The 13,787-nt window shown below is 42.1% G+C and overlaps 1 protein-coding gene across 10 annotated transcripts in view; it reads left to right on the top strand.

Annotated features, from left to right (window-relative positions):
• Positions 1-11,668: 11,668 nt before the first annotated feature.
• tjp1a (tight junction protein 1a) overlaps positions 11,669-13,787 on the top strand; it is a 102,571-nt gene continuing 100,452 nt past the window's right edge. For all 10 annotated transcript variants that reach the window (XM_084361001.1, XM_084361002.1, XM_084361005.1 and 7 more), the window contains exon 1: positions 11,669-12,245. In XM_084361001.1, coding sequence (XP_084217127.1) covers positions 12,154-12,245 — 92 coding nt within the window. In that variant the 5' untranslated portion in view covers positions 11,669-12,153. The remainder of the gene's footprint in view (positions 12,246-13,787) is intronic.

Raw genomic sequence — 13,787 nt, 5'->3', positions numbered from 1 at the left:
CATAAAAACGTCTGCAGTTCGAGCTCTGAATCTGAGTTCTGTTTCTCCAAACACTAAAATATTTTCGCGCCTCACTAGCTCCAGGCAAACTGCAGCATCCTGGGTTTAAAGCCTGGAAAAAAAGTTGAATAAATTACCCTCTAAAATACATTTACCAGCCGTGCTTTCTCATCATATCAAAAAAGCATGGAAAAGCATGATTACTGAAATCCAAATCCGCCTTGCCAGAGAGACATGTTACATGTTGTGAGAGTCTTCCTGAGCTCTGATTTCACACACTGTCTCACCCCTCTGTTTCCTCGCTGACACATTTTAGTCCGCCAAAATGTTTATTGGAACCAGACTATCAAAGTAAAATGCTTACACCCTCTCCCGAGGTTTTAACTTATAGATGAAAGCACACTTCATGTGGAGCACATGAATATTTTAATGTGTGTGCTGAGCTGCCTCACTGAACGGTTACTGGTTAATGGCTACTTTGAGCACAGAGGAGGAACTTAAAGTTGTTCAACTGGATCGTTGTTACGAGTATTTAATGTCTCACTTTATTGACACATTGATAAACTATGCTTTAACACTTAAGCTACTGATAATAACATCACTATTTGGAAAAATGACAGTAAAAATCATGCGGGAGAGTCGTCTCAAACTGAAAAAAGAAAAGCATCACATGACCTACGAATTAAATCTGATCTGTGGACACACACAAAATATCTCTTGCATGCATAAAATCTGCATATGTTTTCATAGATCGCCTGTTCACACCAGCACAAGGGCAACCTCTTTTTTTCATTTCACACCCAGGCTGGAGATAGTGTGGGCTCTCTTGTGTTGCAGTTGTTGGTTCAGGTTACCTCTGCCTCTGGCGGGAAGTAAGCCTGCTGTGACCTTGACCTTGGCCCTGCAAATCTGCTCAGTGCAGCAGAATCTCCACCTCTCTCTCTCTCTCTCTCTCTCTCTTACATACATACTGTAAGTACTCCACCTACTCACCTGCCCCTATACACACTTCATCATTTTGTTTTCAATATTTTAGCACTTTACAGCACTTTTGGTGCATCCTTGAAACAGCACAGGGTTTTAACACCGTGTGCAAGTCTAATGCATATATGATGCATGCTACAGAGTGGTGAAATTTGGAGGATGAAGAATGTCTTAATGTACGTTGGAAACAAAGTCAGGAATGATCCAAGATGCAATACAAAACACACTGGAGTGCATACGTCAGTTTTGGTTTATTTTGCTATTGATTGCCCGACATCCATTAACCGGTAACTAACCAATAAATTTACCGGTTAATGATTAAGAAAGAATGACACAAATCCTAAAGAAGAGGCTTCTTTATTTTCCGGTGCTCCATTGGCTCATTGAGCCTTTTGCTGTGGTTGTCTAATATGAGATGGAGAGGCTCTGATTGAGGAGCACACTAGTCTGACACAGTTGGACGTATTTTCGCACTGGACTTGACTGGAGCACACTTGACTGCATCTCCCAGTCAACGCTGATGAGGTTACTGTACAGGTAGTCGTCAGATCTTACGTAAGCTTGTCTGCTCTGGCTAGCTTGACTTCTAGCTCATCCTTCCTCTTCTCAAAGTGCTTTTGTGTTTCGTTACAGTAGCTCTCAGATTGACTGATGACGTGAGGAGTTGTAACGAGTATCAGCACTGACACTGTATGAAGCCATAATTGTAAAGTAGAAAGCAGAAAGTATGACGTACTGAGATTGCCATAATTATGTTGCAGCACTGTACACTAACTGTATCTACACACATCCACCCATCCTCACTGGTTACACTGACTGGCCTAACTTTAAACTTGTATGCAACATTTTGGACTCCACTGGTGTGACTTTGACAAAAGGTAGCATGTGATATATCTGGCTGTGACTGCAGAACGGGGTGAGCGTCTCTAGTGTGTCTCCAGACCTCAGAGAAATGCTTTATTCTACTGTGGCCTGGAGACACATTGAGCCACAGCCACTTCACATCAAATGAAAGAGAAATGAAGTGGGTGTAGTGTATACATAAAAAGGTCAAAATCTGAAAGGCCAAAAATTTACATGTTGATGCACCACCTTGTTACAAAGTTGACCAAGGGATATCTGTATCATAAGCCCTTTTTATTCACGGAGATGCAACACAAAGATCCTTTATTGCGCCTGCTTTGCTTTTTGACACTGGACCAAACAACACCAGCATAATGCCGCCCCCGTGTGTGATTCTAGATAGCATTACTGTAGCTGCTAATTGCGTCTAGATGTTTTTTATGTGGGTCCCACACACAACATGTTATCAACCCATTACACCCTATCCAGTCCTACCTACTCACTCTTTTTCCTGCTGGGTCAAAGGCAGAACAGCAGTGAGTCTGCCTTTGTACCTGTGTCTTTGTACCATTTAATGGCTTAACTGTCCCTCCTTGAACAGGCTGTATTTATGATTTCTTATTCACAGAGCGAGATAGTTGCCAAACACTCCATATCTATAATTATGTGTTGCTCTCAAAAGCGCATAACTTGTGTGTATTGAGAAGTGGGTTTTAAAGTTTATGTCTCGTTATGTAACAAATTCACCACACAGTCCAGCCATGGCAATAAAAGGCAAAGGACTCTATGATGCACACAAGTAAGTAGAGACATGCAATCTCTAAGGCTTGCACACTCCAGTCCAGCGGACTCTCACAGGACTATCTGATCTCTCCCTTCTCGTGCTTCCTTCTTGACGTGCGGGCTGCCTGGCCTCGCTGTTGTTTGGTTTGCCCGTTCACTCTGATAATTAACTGCCAGGCCGCAGAGTATCATCTGAAAGAATCTCAAGCACAGCTTGTGTTTGCTGTGTCAACACTGGGTTTCTGCACTCTAAAGAGAAAAACAACATATACAGCCGTGTTTTTATGTTTTGCCCAATTATTTTGCTTTACACATTTTTATCGGAAAGTGTTGCAACAAAGGTTGTTACAGGAGGGCACTGGGTTTCTGCAGAAAAAAATAACCCTTACAATTTTTTGTAGATTATACAGTTAGTCTTCGTCCAGAGGAGACAACTTCAGAAGCTAACGAGATCAAAATGTCACATGATTATTTATACCTCAACTCAGTTTCAAAGCCAGTAACCTAATGTTTATTCTGCCACAGTAAGATGCATCTAAAGACTCCAGTTAATAACTTCTCTGTGGCATGAATAATGGAGTTGGTTGTTACCATGACCCGATAACCTTTAAGAGACAGAAATCTGAGTGCATGAATAAACAACTAAGACTTCAATGTTTTGACAGTAGAAAGCACGGGTGGAAGGCACTAATTACGAATACTCAAATTACTGTAATCAAATCATGTTTTGGAGTACTTGTACTATCGAGTATCTTTTCAAGTCTGCAATTTTGCTCGTACTTAAGTATGCATTGCATCGTGTAATCTGCTTAGTTACTGTTAAAATCATGATTGAGTACTGGGTACAATTTGAATTAATATCTAAACCTTTCATCGGCCTTTTTGAAGCTAATAAGGCTATCCGACAAACACAAACGGGCCAATGTAAACCCAGACACCCTGACACACCACTGATAGAAAGCTTCATTTAGCATCAATGCACAGTGAAATGACAATGAACATGTTTTATTTTTATCTTTTGGTGGTTACAGTAAGTACCCACACCATGGTTGTAATATAAGCTTCGATACTTTTAATTATTACTCTATGACTCATCTTTGCATATGCACGTTTACTCATACAGTAAGTCTTTGACCAGCAACCTTAAAAGAAAAAAATTTTCACATCTTAATTTCGGCTATTTCACATCGGTTAGAGACCTTCAAGCGCATAAAGGTCGCCTCTGTTAATGATGCTGCACAAATCTGAGCAATCTGATGATTTCCCTTTCATTTTTTTCATATTTAATATCTGCACCAGCATCATTATCTGTACAAATCTGACTTCATTTCAAATCTGCACAAAAGGATACTTAGATGTGCAACAGGGATAAGACTGCAACTTTATAGGCCTCTCTTTCTTGAATGTATGCACACACAGATGGTGTAATAGTCTATTTTCACTCTTGGCTGAGATTGCTGTGATTAGATGCGCAGCGACAGCCTTCACAGCACACGCATGGCAGCACCTACAGCACTGTACTATATACAAACACACAGCCAACTACATGCATGGTTTGTAGAGAAAATAAAATCCACTCGTCTCACGGGGATTAAGTTAATTAATGTATACTGTGCACTAAAGGAAAGTGGATAAAAGGATGATGTAAATCAAAGTCAAGCTGTTAGTCTGATATAAAAGAAAATCTAACTCAGTCTGAGGACTGTGGTTCAGCTCCCAGGTGTGCATGTGTGGGAATGTCAAGCAGGGCATCACTGAAAAAAGCAAGTATGCTCTGTCAACCTTCACTAAGTGACATAAATCTATGGATTGTAACATCACTTTTGCCAAGTCATTCAGCAAATACCTCAGGGGTGTGTTTTGAAGGTTGAGCCGAGGGGGTTTAGACTGAAGACCGGGGAGTTTATCCCATAACTCGTCTAATACTTACCTATATATTCCTTTTTTCTCAGGCTGTGGAGATCTTCTGTACCTCCCAAGAGGGCCAAATTGATTTCTAAGTAAGGAGCTCTCATGACTTTATATTATGACTTTAAATCTACTTAATCTAACAGAAGATGTTAAATAGCAGTAATAGCGTCTGTCAAAGAAGCAAGAGCCATACAAACACACACACACACACATTTTAATCTTTCACTCTCTTGGTTTTGTCTGTGGGACACGAACAGTGTCGAAAATAAATTAACCTGGGCACAATGCGTGGCAGGTTTTAAAACAGAAACCTCGAAGAAACATTTTGGGAATTATTGATATTTGTTTTCTTGTTGAGAATAAGAGAGTTAATCTCATATCTTTCCTTTAAATACTAAGCTACAGCCAAGAGCTCATTAGCTTAGCTTAGCATGAAGACTGCAAACAAGGGGAAACAGCTAGCCTGAAAATCTGCCCACCTTCACCCCTAAAGCTCACAAATTAAAACTTTATATCTTGTTTTTTTAATCTGTGTTTTTTGAGTTGAATGGGATGCTACGTGCCAGGCTATCTGTTAACAGGAGCAGTTACTTTCTGTTTTTTTTGGCTGGTTGCCTGCCTTTAAAGCAGTGTAGCAGACAAACAATGTAATAAGGGATGCATGATATGGATTTTTTTTCAGCCAATAAAGATAACCGATAATTATCCATGTGCTTGTCATGGCCTGAAACTGCCACGGAAACTGTCAGTTCCTGTGGTGGTTCTGCATTTAAGGCAGCAGCTGCTCATCAGCTCGCCACTGGAGTCATCGCTGTTACCGACTGTCGCTCTGACGGCAACCTCCACTGTCTCCTGTCACTATCAACATACATACACGCCCATTCTGGGTTTAAAGCGTCTTCGTCTCCGCACCACGTCTGTGACTTGGCTGCATTCAGCCTCTGAAGCTTGAAACAAAGTAAGCCGACTAGCTATACTGAGGACGCTTAGCCAAGGAAACTGTGAATAACAACGGCACAATGGAAAGACACACATTAACAGCAGCCCGCAGAAAAATTAACACAGCTGCCACAAATTTAAGCGAGCGTATGAGTTTGCCTAACTGGGCAAGTTTAATTGGAAAATAATAATCTTTAAATCACAATGTTACAGTGGTCAGGGCCCAATAGTTCAACCAGCAGCGATGGACATTGGCTTTGCTCATCGGCCCAACCCTAATCCATTGTCATTTCAAGAGTGTTTACATAATACAGGATACAGTATTTCTTTATACAAAAGTCTTAAGCATAGCGGTTATATCCAGCAAGTTTTGTCATCATGCAGCTCTTGTGTAACATTTGTCCAGTCCAACTTTTAGATGGTAGACTAAAAGGCAGCCGGGGTGTATTATCACAGATGTGAGCAACAGGGCAGACCACCCGACACTGAGGTGCTTTGTATTGTACTGTCTTAAACAGCGTATATCGCTGCTCTGTGTTCCCTGTAAACAGTGCTTTTTGAACAGGAGGGAGAGCTGCTCCCTCCCACAGGCTCTTTGTGCCTCTGCTCATCACTTACCTCAGCAAATGTGACGCTACAGTGGGATACTTGGGAAAGAAAGTCTCCACCTGGCAGACTGTTAATAAAGGTGACAGTGGGAGGGCAGGAGTGGAGGAAGCTGCTGGTGTCAAAGCCTGCTGACTAGAGGCACCGGAGCACAAAGCCTCACTTCGCTGTCAGGTAATACTGTCTATAAACACACACTGATGTATAGACTCGCACACGGAGTTACCATGAAAATTCAGTTCTCTCTGCAAACGTCATGTGGAATATCTGTTTACATGTATATCCCTCTTCATGGGGAACCGTCCTTGTTTTCCCTCCCTACACACCCTACACCTCTGAAGCTGAACCATAAATCACTGTCCGAGCAGCAACAGCAGTCATTTAATATCCAGGGCTCCTGGCATTCATTCCCAGTCGCTCCCTCTGTTAGCTTTTTCCGCTCAACCTCCATCACCTCACCACCTCCGTGCTCTACCCTAAAACTGCGTGATGCTGGGTATTTAAAGAAATCTACCTGTTACTTAACGTGACTTGACTGTGGGGCTAACAAAACAACGATTTTATCCACATTTTCCCCCTCCTGAGCGCTCAGACTGAGAGGAAAACAGTGTAGCGTGCACATGTGTTATCACTGAGTCGTGCCCCGTGCTTTTCACATGCAATTTTGAAACAACAGCAGGCACATTCACTTCAACAACTGTTTCATTTACATATTGCATTACCCTTGGTTGATTCATATGCTTTATGCATCCTCGGCAGCTCCCATGTCTGGCGGTCCGTGTGTTTCTTCTTATCACATCACTGCTCTCTGGCGAGTCTCACACACGTCACAGGCGGGTTTTTATCATGCAGATACTGCTGTTAGCTATAGCTCCTCTCCACTCTACGTTAGAGCGCAGACCTCTACTTTGTTTTTGCCATTTTACAAAAATGGGACAGGCGCTGCAAATTAGCTCCAGCTAGACCCCCTACTTACATCACATCTGTTGCTTTTCTTGTATTTCCTCTATCAAGTACAAATAAAATGTATTAAAATAACCGTAACTGCTATAACCTCTGTATTACAGAATAGCATTATATCACTTCAGCATTATACCATTACTAGATGGTCTTGCATCCCAAATCAGTGTGAAAATGAACCCAGTGTTATCTCAGATCTAATTTTAGCTCACCATTTACAATCCAAATTAAAGGAAAGAGGATGTTCTCCATAGTGACAATCTGCTACTTAATTCAGTGTCCCATTTTAGCAACACTTTCTTAGCCTTCCGAGTTAGTCTAAATGAAAGGCAGGCTTGGTGCGAAGACACATTTGGTCTAATAGGCAGGTTGTAAACATGTATTTCATGACATTATAAAGATTAAAGTTTTGTTTTCAATGGGAGGGACGTCAAGTGACAAGTGACACCAATTCAAATTAATGATCATGTGTTTTTCCATGTTTTATTCATAACAAAGACCGTCACATGAAAATAACGAATATTTTCTTGATTACCCAATTAATCAGTTCTTCTATAAAACATCACAAAATAGGAAAAATATGGAAAAATATGCAACTCAATTTCCTAAGCTAAATGTCTAAAAACCCAGAAATATTCAGTTTAGTTACAAAAGAAGCTCGTCCATCTAATTGTTAATAATTTATGCTTGAAAATTGACTAAAAATTGATTAAAGGGTAACTCCACATTATAGTCCTGTGGAGTACAACTGCATATGTGAAAAAAGTAGTATACAGTATAAATTTGTGGCTCCAGCAGAAGCTAATTGCCTCCAGTGATGTCACTCAGTGACCAGGTGCATTGTGGGCACCACATTTTTAAAATAGAAGAGTGTGTAAAATAAAAGAGGTGATATCTCTGGGTTGGCTGTATTCATTTTGATTATTTGTTTTTTAAACTGTCCTTAATGAGTCCAACAGTGTTATAGCAGTGGATTGCTTTTTACATTACCTACATTACCCACAATGCAACTTACACTGCTTTGCTTTTCCACTCCCTGAGACCTGTAAAATAACTGTCTCTGCTCTTTATGAAACTAAATGTCTCTTTTAGTCGTCCCTGTTAAACTTACATAATTGTTCTCTCTAAATATGAAAGCATATCAAGTGTCAGGGACACCCTTGCCAAGCCCAGAGCCATTGTTGCCGTGGCGATGCAGGTCTGGCCGTGTGAAATTAAAGCTCTGCAGTGAAGTGTTGAGTTACAGGCTGCAAACAGCATCGGGAGCTGTAGCCTACAGACAGTGACACATAACAGGTGGATGACACACCATCCACACGGCGACTCATTTCTATGATGGCACACTCGTGGTTGTAACCTGTATATTTGTCACTACATACGTTACTATGTGCTCAGCTGATGTTGTGTGTGCGAGTGTGCTTGTTGATTATTTGTGTGCCTCGTGCATGAAAGAGAGGCAGAGAGAGAGTGAGACAGGAGAACAGTCCAAGGCTACAGATTTAATCTGGCTGCTGTGGTCATGTGATTAATCGTGGCCAGGGGCCAGGGGATAGTGTAATTTATGGTGAGGGGGGGATCAACACATTTGGATGGTTGCTGCTCCTGAGGGAAATCTCACTCTTCAACCAATCCAGTTTCCTTCTCCATCTCACGCTCGTCGTAAACTCAAAATGATGACAGCTGTGTTTTGAGCTAGCCATTTATATCGGTGAATATAAAGACGATGAAAGAGACTCCTGGTGTAGTTTTATCAAGCAGATGTTGACACATAACTGAACCATTCAGCCGGACATATGATGGAGGCCAGTAAAATTAGCACAGAAGAAGTTGGCACATGCTGCACACTGAGCACTCTAACAGGAATAGTGTGTTATTTTAGAGGCACAGAGAATCTGTTTTGATTATCGAGGTTATGGTGTCAGTTTGCAAGCCAGCGTCACCGAGCAGCAGTAAATTTTAGTTATGAAGAGAGATTAAAGTGAGTATTGACAGTGTGCTGCAGGCTGTGCGTCATTCACAGTCTCAACTGTCCTCCTGGCTAAAGACCATATCACTGCTGTGGTGACCTCTCCATCCTCTGTCTCCTTCAGGCCACTGGTGTGCCTCTCTCTCTCTCTCTCTCTCTCTCTCTGTGTGTGTGTGTGTGTGTGTGTGTGTGTGTGTGTGTTTGTGTGTGTGTGTGTTCACTTAATCCTCTTTGCAACTCCAAGAACTGTAAACAAACATGAGAGGAGTCAGAGGAAAGGCGAGGTGATTTCTTTGGTGAGTTTTCTGTTGTTTTCATATGTGCCAATATCAAGCGGTGCTGATAACAGCAGTTTCCCCGCTGACCTTCCCCACCAGCTGCTCACCAGCTTGCCCCATCCAACACGAGATACCTGCCTGTCTGACTTTTCTCCTTGGCAATTTTATCGCGGTGTTGCTCGTTCCAGATAGAGTTTATATCTAGATTTACTTTTTCCGGTGCATGGGCCGTCTCAAGACGACTGTGGTTTATACACCGCGGCTCTCCCTTCCTTCATTCTGTTTATTAGTCTGAACAAATATGTAAATACGGCGACAGAGATGTGCTGTCTCACCTCATGGTGCGGTTTCATTGTATAAAAAAAAAAGAAAAAGAAAACCCGGGATGCTCTCCAGCCTCACTGCCAACTTATTTAAAGGTTAATGGTCCTGCCCACAGGGGTTTACACAGAAGGAGTCTTTATGGTTACATCACGCTCTTCCTAATCACCCTACAGTCCTGAAGAAAACACTGTTTCGACTCTTTCGCCGATAACATGCAGATGTAAACATACCAGCACACAGAGAGGCACGTTGGACCATATGCACATGGACTCCTCTGACGCCCCCTTGTCCTTCAAGACTCATGTTTAATGGGCATTTAAATTTGACACTGAATCAATCACTGAACCCCCAAAGGGTGAGGAAAGGTAACATGAACCTCACGTTACTCTGTCGATTGGCAGTAAGAGAATGCATACATGACAAAGAATAAAGGTGCGGCAGGTTTCCTTATCTCTTGAAAAACTTAAGTATTGTTCTCTCTCATTACTGGCAGCTGTTGTAGCAAACATTTTATGTATTTATACGAATGTATTACGCTCTGTTTTCACTGCTCCTTCTATCCTTTCTGAGCAGTTTCTTAATTAGCTTTGCTTGGCTCAGTTTCACTGAGCCGCCAATAAGATCATGGTGACTCGCCTCCTCGTTCAGTCAAACCTGCAGCGCAGCACTGTGCGGCTACTTAAGGGGATTGAGATTTAAGCAACAAGGTCAGTAGTCGAATGAGACGCAAGCAACTTCTGTGGATTTGACAGAAAAGAAGATACAACTTTATTCATCCCAAAGGAGTGTTTGTGTCCGGATGCTTGATATACACAGGAAATACATTTTACTGCTTTCTCAACAATACTAAAAATGTATATATATATAAGTTAAATATGTTTAGGTACATTAAAGTTGTATGTGTCATACGCATCAACAAAATTTCATTTCATTTCATGTTACAGGTATGTGAGCTGGCTTTCAATATCAGGAGGGGGAGGGGATGGTGATGGTGTTCTGACTGCCAAGAGAAAGATAACCATTCAGCATTTGTAAGTGTGAAACCACTGGATCAGGACACTTTCCAGGCATGTTTGTGGCGACAGAACCAGGTAAGCTAAAACACGATTTTCCCCTGAGCCGTAATAGGTGATGTTTGTCTCTAAACCTAACCGGACCACTAGCACAGCGATGTCACAACAAGGGTTGCTGCGTTATATTGCCGTCTATTAAACTGTGTACATTTGCTTATCTAAGGCATTGATTTCTACTGTATTAGTGTTATTAAAATATATATATTTCTGGTTTATATCAAGTTTCATGTTGTGAAATTATGGTCAAGAGTTTGTACAACCAAAAAAAAACCTCTTCTGTTTTCAGTCTTTGAAGGGTCATTAAACTGTAGCTGATAATAATAATTATTATGTGTATTGTACACTGTGACACTGTGATAGCTGGTCGTTGTACTTATCACACCCTAGTTTCAACATAAACATGGTTTGCAGAAACTGCCCAGGTTTATTGTGGCGGTGGGGTTGCATTAATAGCAGTGAGGCACTACTGTAGTTACAGTTACATATGACACATTTTATAAATTACAAGCACAGAAATATCTTGTATTAATGGAAAATTTAAAAAATGATACACAGTATGAGGACGGCAGGGGCGGGAGTACATGTTTCTGTGCATCATGGTGTTTTTTGCAGCTCTTCAGGATCCAGGTTTCCTTTTGCCATCAGTGAGTTGGCATTTTTTATTTTTTTTTTACATTTTTAAACCTCAGGATAGGTGTTGAATGGCTTGTTTTTGTTTTTTGTTTTTGCTGCTGTTGCTTCCCTCCACTCCATCCTCTCTGAGCTCCAGTCTTGAGTGAACCCAAACCAATCCTGACAAAAGGACAGCAGAAAAACACTGAAAGCGTCGCCTCCAAATGTGCAACACTGAGATATTACTCAGCAGTAGTAGGCTAGGTTCCCCCCTCTGTTAAGCCAGCACATCGCTGCTGCCTCTATCTCCTCCTCCTCCTCCTCCTCCTCCTCCTCTGTCACTCCCCTGCTCTCTCTCTCTCTCTGGTTGGACACACGCTCACTCTCTTTCCTACCTCGCAGACGCTCGGGTGCCACCGCCGCTGCATCCTACCTCTGACTCTTGTTTGTCTCTTTCTCTTTTAGAAAAACAGAAAACAAATTGGAAAGAAAGGAGGGAGACAAACAGAGAGAGGGGGAGAAAAAAAACAACAAAGTGGCCGCGACTGATGCGAGCCACAACAATGACCCGGTCCTGACTAAAATTGAATGGATTAGCCAATCTATTCTGAGCTCTAATGAGATTAGAGACATGGGTCGCGGCGGCGTGGTACCTTCAGCTGAGCTCCTCGGGGAGCGTTGTCCCTGTCAACTCTCCTCCAGACGTGGAAATGGCGCTTTTGGTTCTGGAGATGCCTCGGGTGCCAGGGGACAATAACAGACCTTTGAATGCACGCTCACCTGTGCCGCTTTTGTGGCGCGCGGATTCCTAGAAGTAGAAGTAGTAGTAGTTGTAGTAGTAGTTGTAGTGACGGTAGTAGTCAAGGAGGACAACATGAAGTACCAGAAATACATCACGGTGATGCAGATGGCCATGGGAGTGACAGCCTCCAACAAAGACTGCCTGCCCACTAAGAGACAGCTGTGGTGAGTAGAGAGGAGGAGGAGGTGGAGGAGGAGGAAGAGGTGCGCGTGAGGATGGGGAGCGTGTGTTTGTGCGTGAGTGGCAAAAAAAAGGTGTGTGTTTTCATGTGGAGGAAATGGCTTTTAAAATTAGCTCCTTAGCTTTGTTGTCATGAAGAGCCCCCACCCTCTTCTTTGCCTGTTTCTCGTGCGAAGTTGAAGCCGAGCAGCTGTTGGCGGAAGTCGGGCTGCCTCCATCTCTCTCCCCCTCTCTCTCTCTGTCTGTCTGCCTTCAACAACTGTTACATATTCACGTCCACACACAGCGGAGGCTTGTACAGTGTTGTTGTTTTGTTTGTTTGTTGTTGGTTTGTTGTGAGCCGCCGCTGAGGGTCAGAGAGGCGGACAGCAGGTGTATTCACAACAATGCTGAGCGCCGTCCGATACATTGCGCGCCGTGTCGTCCATCCCCCCTCCAGCCCTCTCAACATCGCTCCTGTGCTGCTTCCAAGTGTCCTTTTTTTTGTGTCTGCTCTCAGATCTATTTTTGTGATCTGATGTAGTAAAAAAAAAAATGTCGGCTGATTTCTCCGCTGATCACTTATTCAGTAGCTTCGTGGCGCCTGCGTTTAGATCACGGTGCGCAGGGACTGATGCTAAGTGGTTCATTATCATTGGCTGCTCATACAGTATGTCTGTGTTTCCACCTAGTTTAATTCATATCAAAGTCTGTTGTCTACTAGGCCCATATGGGTTTTTTTCAGGGAGGATACCGATCATTAGAAATCAAGGTGACTGAAAACCGATATTTGGGACCGATATTCATTTTCCGTACCAATGAAACTCTGTGTGTCAGGATGTCAAACAACCAGCGATGAAATAATTTACTCAAGTGCTGTTCTTCAGTACAAACAAATGCTGAATATCGGCCCCAATAATCGGACTACCCCGTTACTTAGCCATCTAACTTAGCTGCTCTCTACCTTATATGCTGCTACCCTTATTTCATTATTTCTTAGCATTTGGAAACATCTGTTATCATATTATCAAAAATCAATCAAAACAATCATTGTTTGCAGTACAACCAATAATGATAACTTATCATTATAGGTTGTACTGCAAACAATGATTGTTTTGCTTTAAATCCAACTGTTGATCAATTTCAAGCTAATTAACAAATCAATTGATCTAGAAAACACTAGAAAATGTGGAAAAATGGTCATCTCTCACTAGGCATCCTGGCAGGGTTTAAGGCGCGGGTCACGCACTGTAATGAGTCCAGTTTGAGTCCAGCTGAGGACCTTTGTTGCATGTCATTTGTCATCTCCCTGTCCACTCATTTCCTGCAATCTGTTGGTTATCTAATGAAGCAAAAAATGCATCTTCAAAACATTTTCTTTGTCCGACCAACCGTTATGCATTTGCAGTAAAAATACAAGTAATCAGTTGTACAATTTACTCAGGCACTGTACTTAAGTGCAATGTTGAGGTACTTACTTGAGTATAACTGTTTTCTGTTACTTTATACTTCCTCTCCACTACATTTATTTGTAAACTTTAGTTACT

This window comes from Pagrus pagrus (assembly GCF_965226575.1).
Source record: "Pagrus pagrus genome assembly, chromosome: 1".
NCBI classification, from domain to species: domain Eukaryota; kingdom Metazoa; phylum Chordata; class Actinopteri; order Spariformes; family Sparidae; genus Pagrus; species Pagrus pagrus.
This window is presented reverse-complemented; position numbering and strand designations above follow the sequence as displayed.